The sequence below is a fragment of the Mercenaria mercenaria genome, chromosome 17, assembly GCF_021730395.1.
Source record: "Mercenaria mercenaria strain notata chromosome 17, MADL_Memer_1, whole genome shotgun sequence".
Taxonomy (NCBI): domain Eukaryota; kingdom Metazoa; phylum Mollusca; class Bivalvia; order Venerida; family Veneridae; genus Mercenaria; species Mercenaria mercenaria.
Window position 1 is genome coordinate 58,619,149 of NC_069377.1, and position 21,137 is coordinate 58,640,285.

Genomic DNA, 21,137 nt, shown 5'->3' on the forward strand with positions numbered 1-21,137 from the left:
TTTCTAAGTTGAAAAAGGGGCATAATTTTGTAAAAGAGCAAAATAGAGTTATGGAACCTGTGCAATGGAGGTCAGTTTATGACAGTGAATAAGTGTATGAAGTTTCAATCCATTCCAACAAGTGGTTACTGAGATACCAGCTTACATACAAAACCTTAACCAAGAATTTCTAAGTCGAAAAAGGGGCATAACTTTGTAAAAAAAAAAAACAGAGTTATAGAACCTGTGCAATGTAGGTCAGTTTATGACAGTGAATAAGTGTGTGAAGTTTCAATCCATTCCCATAAGTGGTTACTGAGATACCATCTTACAAACAAAACCTTAACCAAGAATTTCTAAGTCGAAAAAGGGGCATAATTTTGTAAAAAAGCAAAATAGAGTTATGGAACCTGTGCAATGTAGGTCAGTGTTTATGACAGTTAATAAGTGTGTGAAGTTTCAATCCATTCCCACAAGTGGTTACTGAGATACCAGCTTGCATACAAAACCTTAACCAAATCAGGACGCTGACGCTGACACAGACGCAGATGCCGATGCATGGGTGAGTCCAATAGCTCTACTATTCTTTGAATACTCGAGCTAAAAATGTTTACACCAACAGAAAACTCAGTGTTAAAAATGACACATATAGAGCAATTACATGTTGATGACTTACTTTCTTTGATAACAAGTTCCACTCCAAGAACAGCTTTCACTATTTCTTCTTTATTTGACCTTAAATCTCCCATCACAGCTGTATTCAATGCATCCTAAATACATGTATAAATACAAGTAATTTCTTATTCATGATGCAAACTGCCTTCTAACAGAAGACTATTTTTGCAAGAATGAAAAACACACTTTTGTTACAGAAATAGGTCCATGTATTCACTGATTCATGTATTCAATGATTCATGTATTCAATAATTTTGTTTTTAATACAATACTAAGAGAATGTCTGGAAACTGTAAAATGGTAAAAACATACAATTTAAACTTTCAAATATTTATCATATGGTTTAAATGAAATCAAAGGAAATTAACAGGGAGGTATTATGTAAATTAAGCATTCATACATTGTATGTTAAATATTTTTGTTAAAATCTGACACACAAGAATCTGACAGAATCAAGATTGAGCATGAATTCTCTGGCCTTTTAAATTGAGAAATTCATACAGGATAATTGCTATTTTTTTGCTAAATTTGGGAAAAGAGCTCTTCATTAGAACTGGCACTTTTTTCCTCTTGCAAAAGATGTCTGTAACAGAGAAAAAGAATTTGGTGGTTTCCTTTTTTAAATCCTAAATGAGCTCATTACTGGGTACTTCCTTATTTGTGGATTATAATTGCCAATTTTGAGAAGTTTCTCTGCAACAATTGGGAAAATATAATCTTGTTTCATATTCGGAAGTGGCCAGATATCAGCTTCTGTTATGTAAGGATCAATCACAGTCTAAATTACTTTGAACTTCACAAGTAATCTGAGTGACTTTATCTGCAATGGTAAATCAGAGCATGAATGTTTAGCTTCATAACTAATCAATCAATCAGCATATTATTTATATTAACTTTACATCTACTCAATCAATCAATAATATGACCAAACCTAGGCCCCTTTCCTCACTTAGACTGTGACAAATCCTACTTGTAAACTTATGTTGGATCATTTTCTAATTTTAGAAGCAAACTTATAAATATTAAATATATCAGCATACATGACACACATACCATGAATTTCTTGCAGTGGTCTTCACTGAATCCAGGATACGCTGGTACAAAGAAGTACGGAGTGAAGCCGTGTATGTGTGCTGTAACACTGTGTCCTTCCATGGTTATACCAAACATACGGATGACAGGAGTCGGACCAACGGTGCAGCCAGGCATTCCAGGCATGTGCTTTCCTGTGTAAAAACATTGCTTCTTTGATAAATATCATTGTGATACATAAAGGTTCCAGGAATTAGGTTTGATATTACCTGGTATAAAAACTCAAAACTCCAACACCTGACTGGTCGTTTGAACAAAATCATGAAACTAACCAATGACGAAGGGGCATTCTCAGAGTTGTCTAACAATGATGAAACTTTTGCCAAGCAATAGCGTCCAGACTCCAAGCTGTAGATAACCTGTTCAATTCCTATGTGTAAAGTATTATTTACTTTTTGTTTGTTTTTTAAATTCTGTAGTACAGGTTAGAAATCTAGGATGTAGTTATTGTGAACTATGAAAAATGAGAAAATATTCTGAAATTAATCCAAAGTGAATTTATAAACATTTAATTACCTAACAATAAAAACATGACTCAAACATGTTCATTTTAAAATTCAACCAGTATTTAGTTGAAAAACAAGAATTGCAGACAAGTCATAGAAAATACAGCTATGTGAACTTTTCAAACACCACCCTTCACTCAAGACTCATCATAAGTTCCCAGCCAATTCCCTGTATAATGTATATTGTTCCATGGCTTGAACTACTAATAACTCAAGAAATCATTAGATCAACAATAATTAGAAATGTGCCAATAGTCTCACCTGACTCTGTTCTATATATAGTAACATACGTCAAAAATATGTCGCACATTTTGTTTACTTTAGTGTCTAAAATTTTAATCATTTTATGCTGAAGAAGGTCTTGATAAGACCGAAACTGGTACGTCTATAATTAAAACAGTCTTATGGTCGTTTAGTACCCCTTTCCCACCTTTGCATTTTGTACTAATAACTCAAATTTTACCAGTCCAGTCAAGTTTGCGCAAACGAAATTTGACTGCCATACAATGTAGTTGTCTAAATAAGTCTTCATACCAATGTAGTGGTCTAAATCAATCTGTTGAAATATAATAGCATCTTTTTTTGGATCCATTGGTGGTACAGGAGGTCTTGCCCATTTAACACTTGTCATTTCATCATCAGGTCCAGGTGCTAAAATTGACATAAAACAGGCAATATAAATATCGTAGAGGTGCAGCACTGAAATAATGTTAGGCCCTCAACAGCTGAAAGAAGAGTTTTTTGGCTTTGGGGGAAATTGGGCCAGATCATGTTACAGAAAGGAAATTTGCTTTGTAATGACTAAAATAGGGGAACAAATCATACAGAAATAAAATATTTTTAATAAATGTGTTACAAATGATAACAAGAGCACCGCCTTGCGGGTGCTGACGCTCACCTGATTTTTTTTGTATAATAGAAATATTGTCCTACCCATGATTTTCTAAGTCTAAAAAGGGCCATCACTCTTGCAAAAAGCAGGATAGAGTTATGTTTCTTGATGTTCAGTGTCCACTTATGATGGTGAAAGACTGTTTCAAGTTTTAAAGCAATAGCTTTGATAGTTTATGAGAAAAGTTGACTTAAACATAATATTCAACCAAGAAAATGATTTTTCTAAGTCCAAAAAGGGCAATAATTATTGCAAAAAGCAGGATGGAGTTATGTTGCTTGCTGTACAGGGTCAGCTTATGATGGTGAACAAGAGTTGCAAGTTTTAAAGCAATAGCTTTGATAGTTTAAGAGAAAAAGTTGACCTAAACATAAAACTTAACCAAGAAATCTGATATTTTCTAAGTCCAAAAGGGGCCATAAATCTTGCAAAAAGCAGGATGGAGTTATGTTTCTTGCTGTACAGGGTCAGCTTATGATGGTGAACAAGTGTTGCAAGTTTTAAAGGAATAGCTTTGATAGTTTAGGATAAAAGCTGACCTAAACATAAAACTTAACCAAGAAAACTGATTTTCTAAGTCCAAAAGGGGCAATAATTCTTGCAAAAAGCAAGATGGAGTTATGTTTCTTGAGGTACAGGGTCTGCTTATGATAGTGAACAAGTATTCCAAGTTTCAAAGCAATAGCTTTGATAGTTTAGGAGAAAAGTTGACCTAAACATAAAACTTAACCAAGAAATCTGATATTTTCTAAGTACAAAAGGGGCCATAAATCTTGCAAAAAGCAAGATGGAGTTATGTTTCTTGCTATACAGGGTCAGCTTATGATGGTGAACAAGTATTCCAAGTTTCAAAGCAATAGCTTTGATAGTTTAGGAGAAAAGCTGACCTAAACATAAAACTTAACCAGGCAACGCCGACGCAGACGCCGACGCCGACGCCGACAACCGCTCAAGTGATGACAATAACTCATCATTTTTTTTTTCAAAAAATCAGATGAGCTAAAAAATGACTCAAAAGCTTACTGATTTTCTAAGTATAAAAAGGGCCATAATGCAGGTTAGAGTTATGGTTCTTTGCCTACCTAGTCATCTCATGATGATAAAGAAGAGTGCAAAGTTTTAAAGCTGTAGCTCTTACAGTTTTTGAGAAAAGGTGGACTTAAACATTTTAACCAACGCCAACAATCAAGTGACGACAAAAATGTCACGGTATAGGGCTTAAAACAGGGTCCTCGAATTTCAGCTGGTACTTTATAAATAAGCAATTACAGGCATCAGTAAACAGTGTAATGCCGACACGGTCCCATGTTGGTCGCTAAATGTCACAGAGTGAGAAAAATGTGTAGCCAGATCGGGACTCAAACTCGGGGCCTCAGAATACTGTTCCGATGCTCTACCTACTGAGCTACCCAGCTGCCAACACACTTTCTCCCCATTTTAATATTCAAGTCCTATACTCTGACATATTTCCCCGCTGTATGAAGTTCATCCTTGAATTTCTAATGGGATAGAGAACAAGGTAAACATGATCTTGGAGTATATACAGTCATGGTCCAATGTGCGGCGCCAAATGTCACAGGGTGAGAAAAATGTGCAACCAGACCGGAACGCGAACCTGTGGCCTCAGAATACCATTCCGATGCTCTACTGACTGAGATACCCGGCCGACTACACACTTTCTCCCCATTTTAATATTCAAGTCCTATACCGTGACAATAACTTTTAGATTTTGTCAAAAATTAGACAAGCTAAAAATATACTGTCCCTCTACAGAGCTTACTTTAAATGTTCAACAAAGCAATAATAATAAAGTTCAACAAAGAAATCTTAATCCTTCCAACAGTTTCTTGTCAGGAAAATACCTTATACTAAAATATAGTATATTATCGGTCTACACTTACCTGATGGTTCTGCTCCCTCCATCTCTATGTCATCCATCATGGCTAACTCTGCTTCAAAATCCATATCCTCATCATCATCTACCCTATAAATGTATTAAGTAGTTAATTACATTAGGAAACCAAATTACTCTCCGAAACAAACAAACTAGGTCAGACTGTAACTTACCTAAACACAAGAGGGCCAAGATGGCCCTAGGTCGCTCACCTAAGAAACACACCATAACAGTGTAAAACATGTTTGACCTAGTGATTTCATGGAAACAAATATTCTGACCAATTTTCATTAAGATTGGACCAAAAAATTGGTCTCTTGCGATAAAACAAGCATTTTCTTAGATATGACCTAGTTTTTGAACCTAGATGACCCATGTTCAAACTCGACCTAGATTTTATCAAGGCAATCATTCTGACCAAAATTCATGAAGATCAATTGAAAAATACAGCCTCTATCACATACACAAGTTTTTTCTTTGATTTGACCAAGTGACCTAGTTTTTGACCTCAGATGACCCATATTCAAATTCGACCTAGATTTCATCAAGGCAATCATCCTGACCAATTTCATAAAAATCAATTGAAAAAAACAGTCTCTATCGCTTACACAAGATTTTTCTTTAATTTGACCTAGTGACCTAGTTTCTGACCTCAGATAACCCATATTCAAACTCGACCTAGACTTCATCAAGGCAATCACTCTGACCAAATTTCATGAAGATCAATTGAAAAATACATCCTCTATTGCATACACAATGTTTTTCTTCGATTTGACCTAGTGACCTAGTTTTTGACCCCAGATGACCCATTTTCGAACTCGGCCTAGATTTTATCAAGGTAATCATTCTGGCTAAATTTCATGAAGATCAGTTGAAAAATACAGCCTCTATTGCATACACAAGGTTTTTCTTTGATTTGACCTACAGGGGTCACACTGGGAATTTTTTTCTCTGAGCCACTGCTTTTTCCAAAGATAAAATTATGAGGCCAACAGCGGCGAAGCGCATAGCATTGACGTTCTTGTAGGACTACATTATATGTACCAAAGTACTCGTACTACTCAAGAAATTAATGTAGTTATTACATATTTCTTAGGCCATCCTTAAAAAATTGTTTGTTTGCAGTAACGCGACCCAGAATTTTTAGTGTGAGTAGGTAGGTAGGGATTTTTTTTTTTTTTCGTTTTTTTTTTTTTTTTTTGGATGCTAATTGTACAATACAATACAATACAATACAATACAAAATCTTTTATTGCATTAAACACACCAATGTTTATAGCAATTGACAACTAACATTTACAAATATACATTACAAGACAAAATCAAATATGTAGAAGCAAGAAAATGATTTTTCCAGGAGCAATATATTATGACATCCCTATTAGTGGTAATATCATATATATATTTATATATTAACCTGCATTTCCTTTTTAACCCTCTGGTTTATACACCTTCTGGGTACTAACACTTCTCTGTAGAATGCTAACTTGATTGTAACATATCTGCAAGGGTGGTAGTTTTCACATAGTATGAATACTAATATTACTAGTAATATCACCTTTTTAATAACAATAAAAACAACAGATTATAAGCCTGACACCAGTCAGAAACAGAGCTTATTATCTCCATATGAACTTGAAAATTTAAGATTATCAATATATTAAACAAAAATAATTGGCCAGACCTTTTGAATGTCCTTGCACTGGCTAGGGTAATAAAAAAAACATTACATTCCTTAGGATTCAGCATTGAAGTACATAGCAAAATCTTTGATATTTTAATACCCTGTAGACCCGAGTCTGATTACTAGCACCGCACTCCTTCAAAGCCTATGTATCATGTAATTTTAAGACAATACTTAATTGTTTTACATTTACTCAGGGCTTAAGCTATGTTAATATTTTAGGGAGAAGTCATTTCTTCCTCAGCTAAGATTATGGAGAAGTGGAGTGATTTTAGGGAAACGCGGAAAGATTTTTAATAGCGCCATGACAGGCAAGTTTAAAATGGAACTAAATATACTTAGCAATGTAAACCTAATTTCTTATCCTTGTGAATCTAATGTGATTAAACTGCAAATTAAAGTTTTTTTCGCTCTTGCAATGATTGCCTTAACCAAGAAAAGCCTAATCTGAATATGAATACAATTAAAAAAAGCTAGGTTAATTCAAAGAAGTATAAAATATTTATTTTTATAGCTCTTTGGTTAATTCCATATCAGCAAAAATAAATCAAGCTTCCAGTGCTAATGCACTCAAAGTCAAAACACAAAAACCCATAAAAGCATTTCACAGTCACTTCTTGAATTAAATACATGTCAATAGCAGTGACATCACTATGACATCACACATAATACACCTCTTCTTTGATCTGCAAGTGTCTTCTTTGATCTGCTACTGTGGGCACACATAAAAAGAAACAGTTGTCAAACAGATTAAAGCCAGTTTCTGATGGCAGGTGTCAAAAATTTGCATGAATTTCAGTTACATTATTTAAGTCACAGAAAGTTTCAGTAATAATAACTATGTTTCTAAAGTCTGTGTTTTGAAAAATAGGAAAAAGTGGACCCATGGAAATTTAATTTCAGGCAAACAGGAAAATCTAGAAATGTAAACATTATGGATTTCTTTCGCTGGTTTTAGTCATTGCATTGAAAGGATGCTTAACTTTATAAATAAATTTTCAGGTAAGAAAATTTTGTTTGTCTAATATTTTTGACGTTTATTGTGCTCTTTCCAAGTGACTTGTGTAGTGTCACTGCAGTTTTATCCTCGGGGCAGATTAAAAAGATTATGCAACGACAAAAGATCGAAACTGAATTTATTATTTGTTTGCAAAATTGTTTGAGAAATTATGACAGAATGATATCCAAGAATTTATCTTTCCCAGATGTTTTACGTACGAGAAAAATCATTATTTTACAAATCTAAAACTCGGTTAAATACATCTCCAGTATTGCACAGATACCACTATGTACCACGATTTGTCCATGTGGAATTTTCTAAACAACTTTTTGCATAATTTTGTAGTATATCAGGAAATCGGCAGGGCGTTCGGTAGACCCGAGCTTCTGGGTTTTCACTTGCACTTATCGAGAAAAACTCGTATTTGACCCGCACAAAAAAATTTCCCGTGCGTCGGCTTGACCCGAGGAAATTTTCTTTTATGCGTCTCGAGTTCAAAAGAACTGCCCCTTGTCAATCAAAATCCCGGTGAATTCGAATATTGTTCGCCGCCATAAGCGGAAGTATGGCAGTAGGCGGAGCTTGGTATATTAATCAGCTTCTGGCAGATGTCAATCATGCCACGCGCCGACTGACACGTGGGCTTCTCGCGGTTTGTATTTGATACAATAATGTCCGTCATTTCCAAAGGTATTTATTGATCAATGTGTTAAAGTTAATTGATAAACAATGCATAGAAGAGCAGCCTATTATCGTATTTGTGTCACTTGTTAATTAGCGGTATACAGAAAGCGTAACATTCACACATTTTGTTTCTTATCGGTCATACCGATCATTCATGTAGTTGAACCCAACGAACACTGTCTAGGAAAACTTATACAAATACAAATAGTTACCCAAAAGAAATAACGAAACAGGAAAGAATAAAAACATGGCACCGAAAAAAAAAAAATTCCGAGTTTTCGGTTAAAAGATTGTTTGAGTCGCGGCGATTTTCGTGAGTCGGTCGCGTTACCGCAAACAAACAATTTTTTAAGGATGGCCTTAGTAACCCTTTAAGAAGCTATTTAGAAAATTAGTTTGTGTTAATTTCTAAAATTATCATTTTTATAAACATCTGCCATTTAATAAAAAATTCTGGAAATCACATTTAAAATAAAGATGTCAAAAAAAAAAAAAAAAAAAAAATTGTTTAAAAAAACAGTGTTTTATTTTGCACATTGCCTATAAGTGGGTGGGGCTCGAAGCCTTCGCATGTTTTATTGTCAAAAATTACAAATTATCAAAATAAGAGCTCATTTTGCAACATTTGTCGTTTTTTTCTTAAATGTAGACTTTTTATTGACTTTTTATTAAGATTGCACTAAAAAATCTCGTCAGAAATGACATAAATATCCGAAAATCACGGTCGCGAAAACGGGTGACAAATTCGGAAAACGTAAGTTAGAATTAACTCCTTGGGGCCGAAATGCAACTAAAGGCGCTATATTTTCTACCCCTGTAGCTTCGATATCCGACTATAGGCGCGTTATCAGGACTCCCCAGGACGGCGATTGACGAGTATAGTCGCAGCACCGAGGTCATGCTGATTGCGTCACGTACTTAATTTTTGATAATCCTGATAAAAGCAAAATTATTTTGCATACCGGCTATTATTTCTTAGATGTTATAATTATTAATTCTGCTAATAATTAGTTTCCTTGCTAAAATAAATGTTTGTAAATATGCGATAAAGGAAATAAAAAAGACGAATTCCGCTGTGTTTCATTCAAACAGTATTTCAAAAGATTAAAATAATTAGCCAAGATTTTTCTTACATTGAAGAAAATATTTATTATCATGCTGATTTTGACCTATCAGTTCCGTCAGATGACGATTCTGACGATGAAATTTCATTATCAGAGAAATGAATGCTCGAAAAATATTAAGTTTTAGAAAGCTGAAATATTCATTCACTTACATCGCATTAAATGAAAATGGATAAAATAACACAGCAAAACATGTTTCATACACAACAATGTGTGTAAATAAACGCGTTTTGTAAATTTAATAATTCTTCAAAGATAGGTGTAAATACTTCAACTTAACTGTCTCAGAGCGTGTCACACAACGTTTGTGTACATGTTTAGAAATTAATTATACATCAAAACAAACCAGAGCTCCAGATAAGATTTTAGGTTAAAGGGTATTTTACCCCCTAGTTTTTTTTTCAAATGGTATTTTACTCCTAGATGTTTTTTCAAAAGGGTATTTTAGAATTCTAAATGGTTTTTCAGAATTCGAAATCATTTAAAAGGGTAATAATAATAACTGTTTGTATTTATAATTTTCTGATATTCATGTGCTCCGCTGAAGTGCCTTTGTTGACCAATGCTGTTTTCCTGAATATTTTTGAGCCTTCATTCAAATAGTTTTAAGATTTAGTTTACTGCATACCGTATATACTCGCGTATAAGGCGCCCTCGCTTATAAGACGCATCCTGATATTGGACTATCGATCGGGGAGGTTTTGCACTGACCCTCGTATAAGACGCAGTCATATTTTTATACAGACTACATCAGAAATTTGCATTATTTTCCCCAACATTCTATGATTTGCAATAGAAAATGGACAATTTTATTGTAAAAATGCAGAATTTAAATGAATTAGTAACAGCGGAAAAAGGTTAAAGAAAGGCCGAAATTTTGACAATATTCGCCGATTTTATTTTTAAAAGAACTTGCAGACTTGTTTTATATTATGTTAAATAAAATAAATTATTTTAAAATCAATTTCGTGCGTAAAAATGCAATGTAGTAACTTCAAAACGGCGAAATGACGTCTAGAAAACGGCGGAAAATTGACGATTTTCGCCGATTTTATTTTTGAAGGAACTTGAAAATCTGTTTCATATGTAGAATAATATAAAGTATTCTAAAATCCACTTTCATTGGTGATAATATGCACAAAATATCTCCGAAACGGGAGAAATTACGTCTAGAAATTTGACGATATTCGCCCATTTACTCATAATGCTTAGAAACGCTGAATGTTCGGCCATGTTTCCATAACAGTAACACAGAATGTTTAGGAAAATAATGTATTTCTTGCAATTATTCGAGGATACGCAATTTTTAAATTGCTTTCAAAGGATCTCCAATACATGTTTAGGATTTTTCATTCAAACATGCGCTGCATACAATGAGAAAATTAATGAGGATAAAATATCCTCACCAATTTTCCCAAAGTAATTAACGCAAGTTCGAAAAAGCAAACAAACAAACAAAGCATATTACATATTTTAATTTTATGTGACATACGGTAACTACCGGGTAATAATGCATTAATTTATCACATATTTCAAACACACAAAATTAATCATATAATTTTAAAGCATGTGTGTACACATATTATTTGCAAACAAACTGACAGATAAGTTATCGACGCTTTAATCTTCAACAAAATTTTAACATCAAATTCATTTCATCAGTTTTTCATATCACATTTATTGCAAATTTAAATGACTTTAACACCACGAACAGTCATAAAATCAATGAATTTTGATAACGTCATCACCGTTATTCACAGTTATTTTCATGCATCAAATCTTACATCACATCATCAAAACCCCTCAAATTCCTCATCATCGCTATCACCAAATAATTCCTCAAATTGTTCACTTGTAATGTTTTCATCATATATCCACTGATCATCACATTCATCATCACTGATATCATCTGTACCAGCATCCGTGGCTTCTTCGCGGTCGCGCACTAAGTCACTGAATAGTTCATCATCTTGTGTACCGTCCATTGAGTTCGAGATTCCACATTTGAGGAAGGATTTGATTACCATTTCACGGGGAATTTCATTCCACGAATCTATCACCCACTGGCACACTAATGCAAGATCTGGACGCTTAAGATTGCCAGCCTTCGTAAGCTGCTTTTCGCCATTAACCATCCATTCATTCCATTTTGTTTCTCATGTTCACTTTAAACGGTTTGTTCAAACATACATCCAAAGGTTGTAACACAGAAGTACATCCTCCTGGGATCACACACTGATATGAGCGACGCGATTTCAATTTATTCTTCACTTTTTCAAGAAGATGAGCCCTAAACATGTCCCACACTAACAATGATTTATGATTCAACAAAGCGCCAGGACGTTGGAACCAAACTTCTTCAAGCCATTTCATAAGAACACATTCATCTACCCAACCTTTCTCCTGCACAAACACCACGATGTCAGACGGTAACTTTTCTTTCGGCATGGTTTTACGCTTAAACACTACTGCGGGTTTCAGCTTTGTTCCGTCGGCCAGACACGATAACACTACCGTAAAATGGGCTTTTTCACTGCCCGACGTTTTCACAGTTACTGATTTAGTCCCTTTAATATCAACTGTTCGATTGCCCGGCATATCGAAGAACATCGGCGTTTCATCCATATTTCCTATAGCACCCAACTCAAAATCATGTCCCTTTCTCAAATCAATCACAAACTTATGGAAAGAGTCAACCTTATTGTCTAGATCTTTAGCAATTTCTGCGCGATGTGTGTTTTCTGTCTCAATACCAGATCATGTCTTTTCATGAATCGCGAGCACCAACCACCTGAAGCTTTAAATTCTGTATATCCATTTTCCTTTGCAAGTTGTAACGCACGAAAACGGATCGTGGCACGTGTAACAATATATCCATTGTTGCGCGTATCTATAATCCAGTCTTTCAACTTTCCCTCAATATCATCATACGGCGATATCACAGTTCTCATTTTTTCACAGATCTAGAATCAACGTTTAACATTTTGCTTTCTTTATTTCGCCAGTCTCTCACCATTTTTTCTGTCACACCGAATTCTCTTCGGCAGCGCGGTTTGAATTTGCTTTTGCATATTCCACAACTTTAAGTTTAAATGTCACATCATAAGAATTCCTTTTGCGTTTCATTGTGTATTCCGGCGATTAAGAACTGACAATAACGTATCGATTGATTACTGATAAGATAGCAAAAAAGGTGGCGAGATTAGGATACATGTACTTTTATGGCAGTAAATCTGACACATTTGTCAATCAAATATGGATATGCCCACTTTGAAATGTTATCCAATCATATTCCAGTTCCGAGCAGCTAGACATCTCTACTGTACCTTCATTTGACTAGAGGGCAGAATTAAAATAATTGCAGCCGACTATTCTATGAAGTCGCCAATTAACATCAATCAGTGTTTATGATACATCTATTTCTATACACGTGTTTATTTAACAGTTTGCACCTTCAGATGATTTATAATGGGTGCGTTTTAACAGTTTACAATTGCAACAATTATAGGTACCGTATCATATGCAATTGGGGATAATTATCTTTTAATAACTCTCTGTTTGCGGGCGGTGAAAAAGTATTTTCTTTGCTCAATTATATCAGTCATTTCCAATTTAAGTAAAGCTAATTCGTCAGATTTTCTGAAAGAAATTTTGATTTTAAAAGAAAAAAAAATACATTTGTAAATGAAAAATACTTCAGATATTAAACTACCAAATCGTAAAGTAAGTAAATAATAGATCGTTATTGAGGACTGAAACACGTTGCGTGTCCGTTTAGATTTTAATACCGATATGCAATGGCTGACGAAAAACGTAAGTAGCGGGTTGCAGAATCGGAAAAAAATACATTTATAAATAAAATATACTTTCGATATTAATCTATCAAATCGTAAAATAGGTAAATAATAAATCTTTATAGCGGACCGAAATACGGTACGTGTCCGTAAAGTTTTTAGCACTGCTATGCGCAATGGCTGCCGAAAAACGAAAGTACATGTCTGCAGACGCGGAAATGAGATGCCCTGAGCTGTAAACTCGGGACTTTTTAAAATTTTCACTTAATTTTCTTGTAGTATGCGCTTATAAGACGCATGCCCTTTTAGGAAACGAAGATATGATCCCCAAAACTGCGTCTTATACGCGAATATAGACGGTACATTACATCTTAATTTCAGTTACTGACCACTGCGATATATCAACAGCCAGTGATACTTTGACTGTCAATGTTTTTTTCAGAAACACCAGCATGTATGTGCTTCGGCTTTTTCAACAGTTACCCATTATATATCATAGATCACATGCTTAGCGATAGGCATTGTCCGAGTCATCTCCTGTCACACACTAATATACTTGAAGAAGAAAATGGCATTATTTTACGATATCGTTTGCGTTTGCTTTTTTATGAGACACCATTTTGTTTGTTGTACTCGATTACAAAAAGGATGTGCTTGATTTATGATAAAATTGGATTACGCACTTAAATCGAGTAAAATACGTATCCCGTTTTTTCAATGCGTATCAGTACGCGTAGGTTTGATTTTAAATGCGTTTTTTGTAAATTTCAAAACGTATTTACGCAAATACGCATCTTATCTGGAGCTCTGCAAACCATCGATATTCACTTAAATGGGTGTTAATTTTGAGTAATGTTAATGTAAATACTCTGTGTTAATAATGTATTTATATCTATTGGAATTTAATGTGTTTACATTTGAAAAAAAGTAATAAAATCGGAAATATTCAAATATTTATTGAAACACAATAGGTGTGTAAAAATGGTGAATGTTTCGAAGTGAAATTATTATTCTATTTGGATATAAGTTACGGACGAAAGTTGATATGTATAAATATTTGTTAAAACTTTAAAGATTTTATAAGTATAGTTTGATTTACACCCATGTTAATAATATTTCCATGCATGATTTCAATTGACTGCATACGAATGTGATTATGATAAGATCAGGTGATGTTCTTCGACGTCAGGTGGTAATTCTTATCTCGCCGCAGCATGTATATTATGATATCGGCCTCAGGGAGTTAAATATTTGATAAAATACCTATGTTTTATTGCTTTTCTATCATCATAGCTATTCAATACTTATAATTTCTGCTTGTCTAAAGCATTTTTATTTGTTTTTGCCCAAACTAACCCTCGGCAATCATAGAAAATTTGTCTAACGGCCGACTGCTCATAAAATCGTATCAAGTGCACAAAATGAAGATTATAATTATCCAGTTTGTTATTCAATAATCTAATTATTGCCAATAAACTGCCTGATCAAATAAAAAAATTGCAAATTGGCTCCCTCCCTTTCAATAACGGATGTTGTGTCTACACAGATTATCGATTTTTCACACCTTTTGTTTCGTAAAACTGTCAATATTCGTAGTTTTGCAGACAGACATAGCTTCGGGCCATTTTCGCCAATTAGAAAATTTCGGAGCCACATTTAATTTTTTGTCGCAAATGGCTCAAGTGGCGATCGACAACGTGACCCCTGACCTAGTGACCTAGTTTTTGACCCCAGATGACCCATTTCCGAACTTGGTCTAAATTTCATCAAGGTAATCATTCTGACCAAAATTCATGAAGATCAATTGAAAAATACAGCCTCTATCGCATACACAAGGTTCTTCCTTGATTTGACCTAGTGACCTAGTTTTTGAACCCAGATGACCCATTTTCGAACTCGGCCTAGATTTCATCAAGGTAATCATTCTGACCAAAATTCATGAAGATCAATTGAAAAATACCGCCTCTATTGCATACACAAGGTTTTTCTTTGATTTGGCCTAGTGACCTAGTTTTTGACCCGAGATGACCCATTTTCGAACTCGGCCTAGATTTCATCAAGGCAATCATTCTGAACAATATTCATGAAGATCAATTGAAAAATACAGCCTCTAGCGCATACACAAGGTTTTTCTTTGATTTGACCTAGTGACCTAGTTTTTGATCCCAGATGACCCATTTTCGAACTCGGCCTAGATTTCATCAAGGTTATCATTCTGACCAATATTCATGAAGAATAATTGAAAAATACAGCCTCTATCGCATACACAAGGTTTTTCCCAGATTTGACCTAGTGACCTAGTTTTTGACCCCAGATGACCCATTTTCGAACTTGGCCTAGATTTCATCAAGGTTATCATTCTGACAAAATTTCATGAAGATCAATTGAAAAATACAGCCTCTATCGCATACACAAGGTTTTTCTTTGATTTGACCTAGTGACCTAGTTTTTGACCCCAGATGACCCATTTTCAAACTTGGCCTAGATTTCATCAAGGTAATCATTCTGACCAAAATTCATGAAGATCAATTGAAAAATACAGCCTCTATCGCATACACAAGCTAAATGTTGACGGACGACAGACAGACGACAGACGGACGACTGACAGACGCCGGACATCGAGCGATCAGAAAAACTCACCTGAGCATTGCTAATTTGTTTTTCTTTCAAATGTCTGAACTCTTACTTTACTTGACCAGTAACATATTGCAAGATGATATAAAATGTTTCAAAATATTTAGTCTAGATCTCTGCGAAGTTCTTTCTCAAATTCTTAAAGTTATGAACATGCATTATAATTACAAAGACCACCGTTTTGGGAAACCTAGATTTCTCCTGCCGTTTTTTGAATTGTTGAATGTGGCACAAGGATACTCACTTCTGTTTCTTACTGGGTGGACCCCCTTGTTTGAATTTGTTTGCTGCCATTGATCCCTTTCCAGTAAACCCTTTCTTAGTATCCATTCTTAGGCAGCTCAGGCTTCATACACTGAAATAAGAGAAATGCAGTCACAGCCAATGACAACAATCATTTGTCCAGTAGTTAGAGATGAGTGGTATTACTGATACATACCAGTATATTACGAATCAGCTGTAATAAGATACAAATTGCTGTACAAAATTTTCAAACCAATAAATGCCAGTACTATTATATTCCATTTCACGTAAGCAAAATGATGTAAAATGCATGCATTACAACAGGAAAATGTAACTTAAAAATATCACCCTTTCTATTTGATGGCTATTCTAAACAATTGGCATAAACACATAATTTTTTTATGTTCGACATTGTTTCAGTTATCACTTATACATGAACAGTGTATTGAATACTGCAAAATTAATTTAAGACAAAGCAGCACCTGCAATTACCGTCGTGCTTCCTGTTTCATTTTGAATGCATGGTTCAACCCGAATCGGTAATAAACAGCCAATAAACTGCGACATTAAGACAGCGTTGCAAGATTATTTCCGCCAGGATGGTCTAATTAATTTGTACATTCATTGCATTACTGTACTTTCGACCAGAAAAGAAAACCCTTTAACAACATTACAAGAAATTCCACTTGTCCTCACGCTGTTTCAACTTGCCAATACAAGCCGATTCGTGGAATTTTAGTCCCCTGAATTAGGCTTAAAGGTGAGACAATAAAAATGAATCAGTCTATGAAATAGGTCTTGAAAACCTGTTAAACTAACAGCAAGTCTGCAATATATTAATTATTATTATACATTACATTATATTATCCTGCAGAGTCCACTAGCTTGTTCAGCTGGGAAGTATCTATCGGCATGACGCTCGTGCCGATTATTTTTCTTATACGCATGACGGTCGTGACGATTAGTATTCTTATCCACACGACAGGTATTTCGGTAGCGTGCTGTGCTTTAATACTTGTTTTCTTACTATGTTTTAATTCAATAAATAGTGCGTAAGTGATTCAACATACTGCAGGTAGGTGCATGCTAAAATTGTCAAATAATCAGTACTTTATGGAGATCTGATAACCAGGGATTAACTTAATGTTATTCATGTATACAGCATTTTTAGTCATATCAATAACATTTAAATAATCGACGACTTTCAAGGCATGATCCTCTTGTGAATAACTAAAATAATCGGCATGACCGTTGTGCGAATAACGAAAATAATTGGCACAACTGTCGTGCAGATAAGGAAAATTATAGGCACAACCGTCGTGCAAATAGCCTCGGCCGGTTCAACTACTGATAGCCCCCTCATTGTTGGGAACCCAGGACACGTTCAGTATTACAGTGTACTGTTTGTAAGTTCATGAATTTGTCCAACCTGTTTTTAAGTGTTCATAGTTGGGAGCTGTGACAATTTGTGCAGGTACATTATTCCAGGGTGATACGACCATAGCCAAACTAATCTGACGCATACAGTTTGTTTTATACTCTGACAGGTCAAACTGTGGCTGCAAATGTCAGAAATGAAAAAGCAGCCACTCAGCGACAGTAAGCTTGTCTAATACAACATTCTGAAGGAATAACCACAGGAAAGATAACTCTTGCAAAACCTTGATTCAGGATTTCCAAAAAAAGTGTCCACAAAATATTGAAAATGCTCTCATTCACTTTTCAAACCTATCTTTAATATTAATATGTTATATAGAGGGTAATTAAAATACTGTATGATTTTTAAGACTTAAAAATGTGCAGATTAGAAATTATAGACTGTTTTCCAAAATGAAAGTACCATGTATTTGAATGGGGCTTTAAGTTGCTACATTCTGATAAGACATCATCATGATTTTAGAAGTTATCACTAGCCTAACACATTTAACATTTGTAGACAAATGGGATCACTCTTTACAATAGCATATCAGCTAAAATGTTAACTTAATTAATATTTGACTTAAGGCATTGCCACAGTGGCGGCCATTTTACTCAAAATTTTACATGCAAATTTTCATAAAAATAAAAGATGACTAAGTGGTAACAATAAAGTCAATAATTTTGTCATAATTATGTTCTAAATATCTATGTGAACACATGCAAGTAAAAGAATGTGCATTTCACTACCTGTATTATGCCTTTATTCTCTGTTTATATATTTTTCTCTGGCCAAAATGACAAAATTTTGCAATTTTACAGCATTCAAACTCAATATATATTCAATAAATGTAAAAAATAATTACAGCCAATTGTAAAGCAGACAGTGAAGATCTAAGTCTCATTAGGAAAATCACTTTGAAATGTTACCTGGTTACTGAATTATACACAAAAATCCAAACACCATCAATTTATCCAATTTGTTTTATCAGTTTACACATAATTTACATGCATATAAACAGGTGATATTATACGTTGATTGTTTAATGAAAAACAATCTTATCTCCCTATGTAAACACTGGATAACTGGGTATCCCGACGCCCGCTGGAAATGTAACCCAGCTGTAAATCGGTAGGTGAAGTTTTTCATTTATTTCTATTAAAAACGAGGCCAATTCTTGCAAATCAACTTGACAGTTTTGTCAAGGAATGACCATGGCTTACATTTACAATTTCTGGGCCAAATACAATCGTTATGTTTTGAAATATTCGCTAACAATTTCTTCAGTTTGAAAAAATCGAGCAAAAGTCCAAAGTTTTGCGCAAATTGTCTTGTTTATGAACAACCTGTGAAAACTTTTATCATCTGGTTTAACAGATGTGTCCTTTCAGAACACCTGTGTAAAGTTTCCGGATTCTACGTTATTCCTGAAAAAGTATATTAGCCGTTAAATAGGCATGGTCGAGAAAAAAAGACTGTCGAAAACTGCCGGTTATCCAGTGTGATATAAATCAATAGAGCTTGTGTAGTGTTTGCCCGCTGCACAGTAAATGGGCCATTTTTAAAAAAACAAAACATGTAACTGCATTTTATTTATAGAGAAACATCTGTTTCTAGTTTTGTGAAACTTGTATTCAATGTGTCTTATTAGTATTCAAATGCTGCAGTAAAAAGAAATCACATAATCAACCAAAAAAATAATAATTTGAAAGCCCTTTTATGGCTGAAAATTGGCCTTTTAGCTCGACTATTCAAAGAATAGTAGAGCTATTGGACTCACCCATGCGTCGGCGTCTGCGTCTGCGTCCCGATTTGGTTAAGGTTTTGTATGCTGATGTATGTAAGCTGATATCTCAGTAACCACTTGTGGGAATGGATTGAAACTTCACACACTTATTCACTGTGATAAACTGACCTATACTGCAAAGATTCCATAACTCTATTTTGCTTTTTTACAAAATTATGCCCCTTTTTCGACTTAGAAATTCTTGGTTAAGGTTTTGTATGTAAGCTGGTATCTCAGTAACCACTTGTGGGAATGGATTGAAACTTCACACACTTATTCACTGTGATAAACTGACCTATGCACAGGTTCCATAACTCTATTTTGCTTTTTTACAAAATTATGCCCCTTTTCGACTTGGAAATTCTTGGTTAAGGTTTTGTATGTAAGCTGGTATCTCAGTAACCACCTGTGGGAATGGATTGAAACTTCAAACACTTATTCACTGTGATAAACTGACCTACACTGCACAGGTTCCATAACTCTATTTTGCTTTTTTACAAAATTATGCCCCTTTTCGACTTGGAAATTGTTGGTTAAGGTTTTGTATGTAAGCTGGTATCTCAGTAACCACTTGTGGGAATGGATTGAAACTTAAAACACTTATTCACTGTGATAAACTGACCTATATTGCACAGGTTCCATAACTCTATTTTGCTTTTTTACAAAATTATGCCCCTTTTTCGACTTAGAAATTCTTGGTTAAGGTTTTGTATGTAAGCTGGTATCTCAGTACCCACTAATGGGAATGGATTGAAACTTCACACACTTGTTCACTGTCATGATCTGACATGCACTGTGTAGGTCCCATTACTCTACTTTGCATATTTTTCAAAATTATGCCCCTTTTTCGACTTAGCAGTTTTTGGTTAAGTTTTTGTATGTAAGCTGGTATTTCAGTATCCACCTATGGGAAAGGATTGAAACTTCACGCACTTGTTCACTTTATGAGCTGATAAGCACTGTGAAGGTTCCATAACCCTTTTTCCCATTTTTACAAAATTATGCCCCTTTTTCGACTTTCGTATTAATTCAATTGACAAGGCTGTTGAACAGTCGAGCGTTGCTGTCCTCCGACAGCTCTTGTTTTACATGTAATGCGTTAGGCCTAAAAAAAAAAATTCTTTGTTTCCGGTAACATGCTCAAAAAAATTAGGGTAGGTAGGTCGGAATTTTTTTTTTTTTGATTTTTTTTTTATTAAGGGAGACTTTTCGGAAATTATTTTTGTGTCAAAGAATGAATACAAATAAGGGGGTTATGCCTTTAGAGCATCAGGAAGTTGATTTCTAACATCACTGACCATGTTTAAAGCATAAAAAGTGCGGTTTGGCAACATTTTGTCAAAAAGTTGAAAAAATTATTCTCCAAGGCCATAAAAACATTTAGGGTCGGGCCAAAAATTTAGGGTAGGTCGGGATACCGGAAACAAACAATTTTTTTTTTACGCCTTACTGGATTTTTACTTTTCAAAAAAATGTTACAGTATTTTCAAATAACAAAATATAAGTTTGATTTAAATACCTTTAAACAGATAATTTTATTACCTTTAAAATGATGCATTACATTGATGATCACTTAAGTCGTTACATTTTTATGAATATTGTAATAAAAAGTGACTCGTGTAACACCACTGTTTTTAACAAAAATGCTAAATTTTGAATTGAACACAAAATATCTTAATTTTACATATTCAAAACATTTTTTTTGCTCACTGTCTTACTACGTATTTGTAGAA

General features: G+C 34.4%; 1 protein-coding gene across 4 annotated transcripts in view; it reads right to left on the bottom strand.

Annotated features, from left to right (window-relative positions):
- The window catches only part of LOC123535687 (DNA polymerase delta catalytic subunit-like), a 63,762-nt gene that overhangs the window by 32,218 nt on the left and 10,407 nt on the right, over positions 1 to 21,137 (bottom strand). For 3 of the 4 annotated variants that reach the window (XM_053528291.1, XM_053528293.1, XM_053528294.1), the window contains exons 2-6: positions 16,203 to 16,313; positions 5,046 to 5,128; positions 2,787 to 2,903; positions 1,708 to 1,880; positions 656 to 749 (exon numbers count right to left, since the gene is read on the bottom strand). In XM_053528291.1, coding sequence (XP_053384266.1) covers positions 656 to 749; positions 1,708 to 1,880; positions 2,787 to 2,903; positions 5,046 to 5,128; positions 16,203 to 16,288 — 553 coding nt within the window. In that variant the 5' untranslated portion in view covers positions 16,289 to 16,313. Of the gene's footprint in view, positions 1 to 655; positions 750 to 1,707; positions 1,881 to 2,786; positions 2,904 to 5,045; positions 5,129 to 16,202; positions 16,314 to 18,547; positions 18,656 to 21,137 lie in introns of those variants that run through there. The other variant, XM_053528292.1, reaches the window with a different exon arrangement.